The sequence below is a fragment of the Mustela nigripes genome, chromosome 2 (assembly GCF_022355385.1).
Source record: "Mustela nigripes isolate SB6536 chromosome 2, MUSNIG.SB6536, whole genome shotgun sequence".
NCBI lineage: Eukaryota > Metazoa > Chordata > Mammalia > Carnivora > Mustelidae > Mustela > Mustela nigripes.
The window spans coordinates 90,478,219-90,479,106 of record NC_081558.1 but is presented as its reverse complement, the minus strand read 5'-3'; the positions used below and the strand labels follow the sequence as shown (position 1 = coordinate 90,479,106).

General features: G+C 71.2%; 1 protein-coding gene across 1 annotated transcript in view; it reads right to left on the bottom strand.

The window, feature by feature from the left end:
• The window catches only part of CDV3 (CDV3 homolog), a 15,780-nt gene extending 15,277 nt beyond the window's left edge, over positions 1-503 (bottom strand). The window contains 1 exon segment of the mRNA XM_059390940.1: positions 6-503. Coding sequence (XP_059246923.1) covers positions 6-96 — 91 coding nt within the window. The 5' untranslated portion in view covers positions 97-503.
• Positions 504-888: the final 385 nt, after the last annotated feature.

The following is an 888-nucleotide window of genomic DNA, read 5'->3' as shown; positions in this document are numbered from 1 at the left end:
CGCGGCACTCGCCGCCCGGCTGCTCCGCTCCTTTTTCTTCTTCTTGTCCCTCTTGGCGAAGAAGTTGTCTAGGCTCCGCTCCTCCGTCTCGGCCATGGCCGCAGCCTCCTCGGCCTGGATGGGTGGGGCCGGCGGCGGGCGCGGCCCGCGGGGCTCAGAGCTCGGGGTCGAGGCCGGCTCTGCGCTCACGCTCCCGGGCGCGGTGACGCCTCAGCCCCGCGGGGTCGCCGAGGCGTGTGCGGCGGGGCGGGCGGCTCCCCCCGCGTGCTGGCGGGCGGTGGTACGGTCCGCCTAGGGGATCGCGAGCCGGTGCCGCCGCTCGAAGCCGCCGGGGCTGCCGCTGCTGCCGAGCCCGCGGTGCAGGATCCCGCTCGCTCCGCAGCCGGAGGGGAAAAGGAACGCGCGGGCCAGCGGCTCCGGCGAGAGTGCTTGGCTAGCGGCGGCGCGTGCAGGAGGAAGACACGCGCGCGCAGGCCCGGAGAGGAAGGGAGAGGGGGTGGGGAGGGGAGGGAGGGGGAGGAGGGAGGGCGGGCCACCAGAAGAGAGAGGCAGCGCCCGCGCGTGCGTACTTAACTCCGCCCGCCGCTGTGGGAGCGCAAAGGGGAGGGCTGCGGGAGGAGACGGAGGCGGAGCTGCCAGAGGAGCCAATCAGGTGTCAGAACGAAGCGCTTAGGCGACAATCCCTGCCTCAGATGGGGCGGGGCCTTGGGACAGAGAGAGGAGGGTGTATGCTAAATAAGTGAGGTTCCTGATGGTTCCTGCCTCGCGATTGGCCAGGGGTTTAGCCTTGAGGGCGGGCATTTAGAGGGCTAATTGGTGACTTGGCTGAAGAGGTCCGGCGAAAGGGGCGGGCGGGTTCCGTCTGAGCGCATGCGTAGGGTGCGCGCG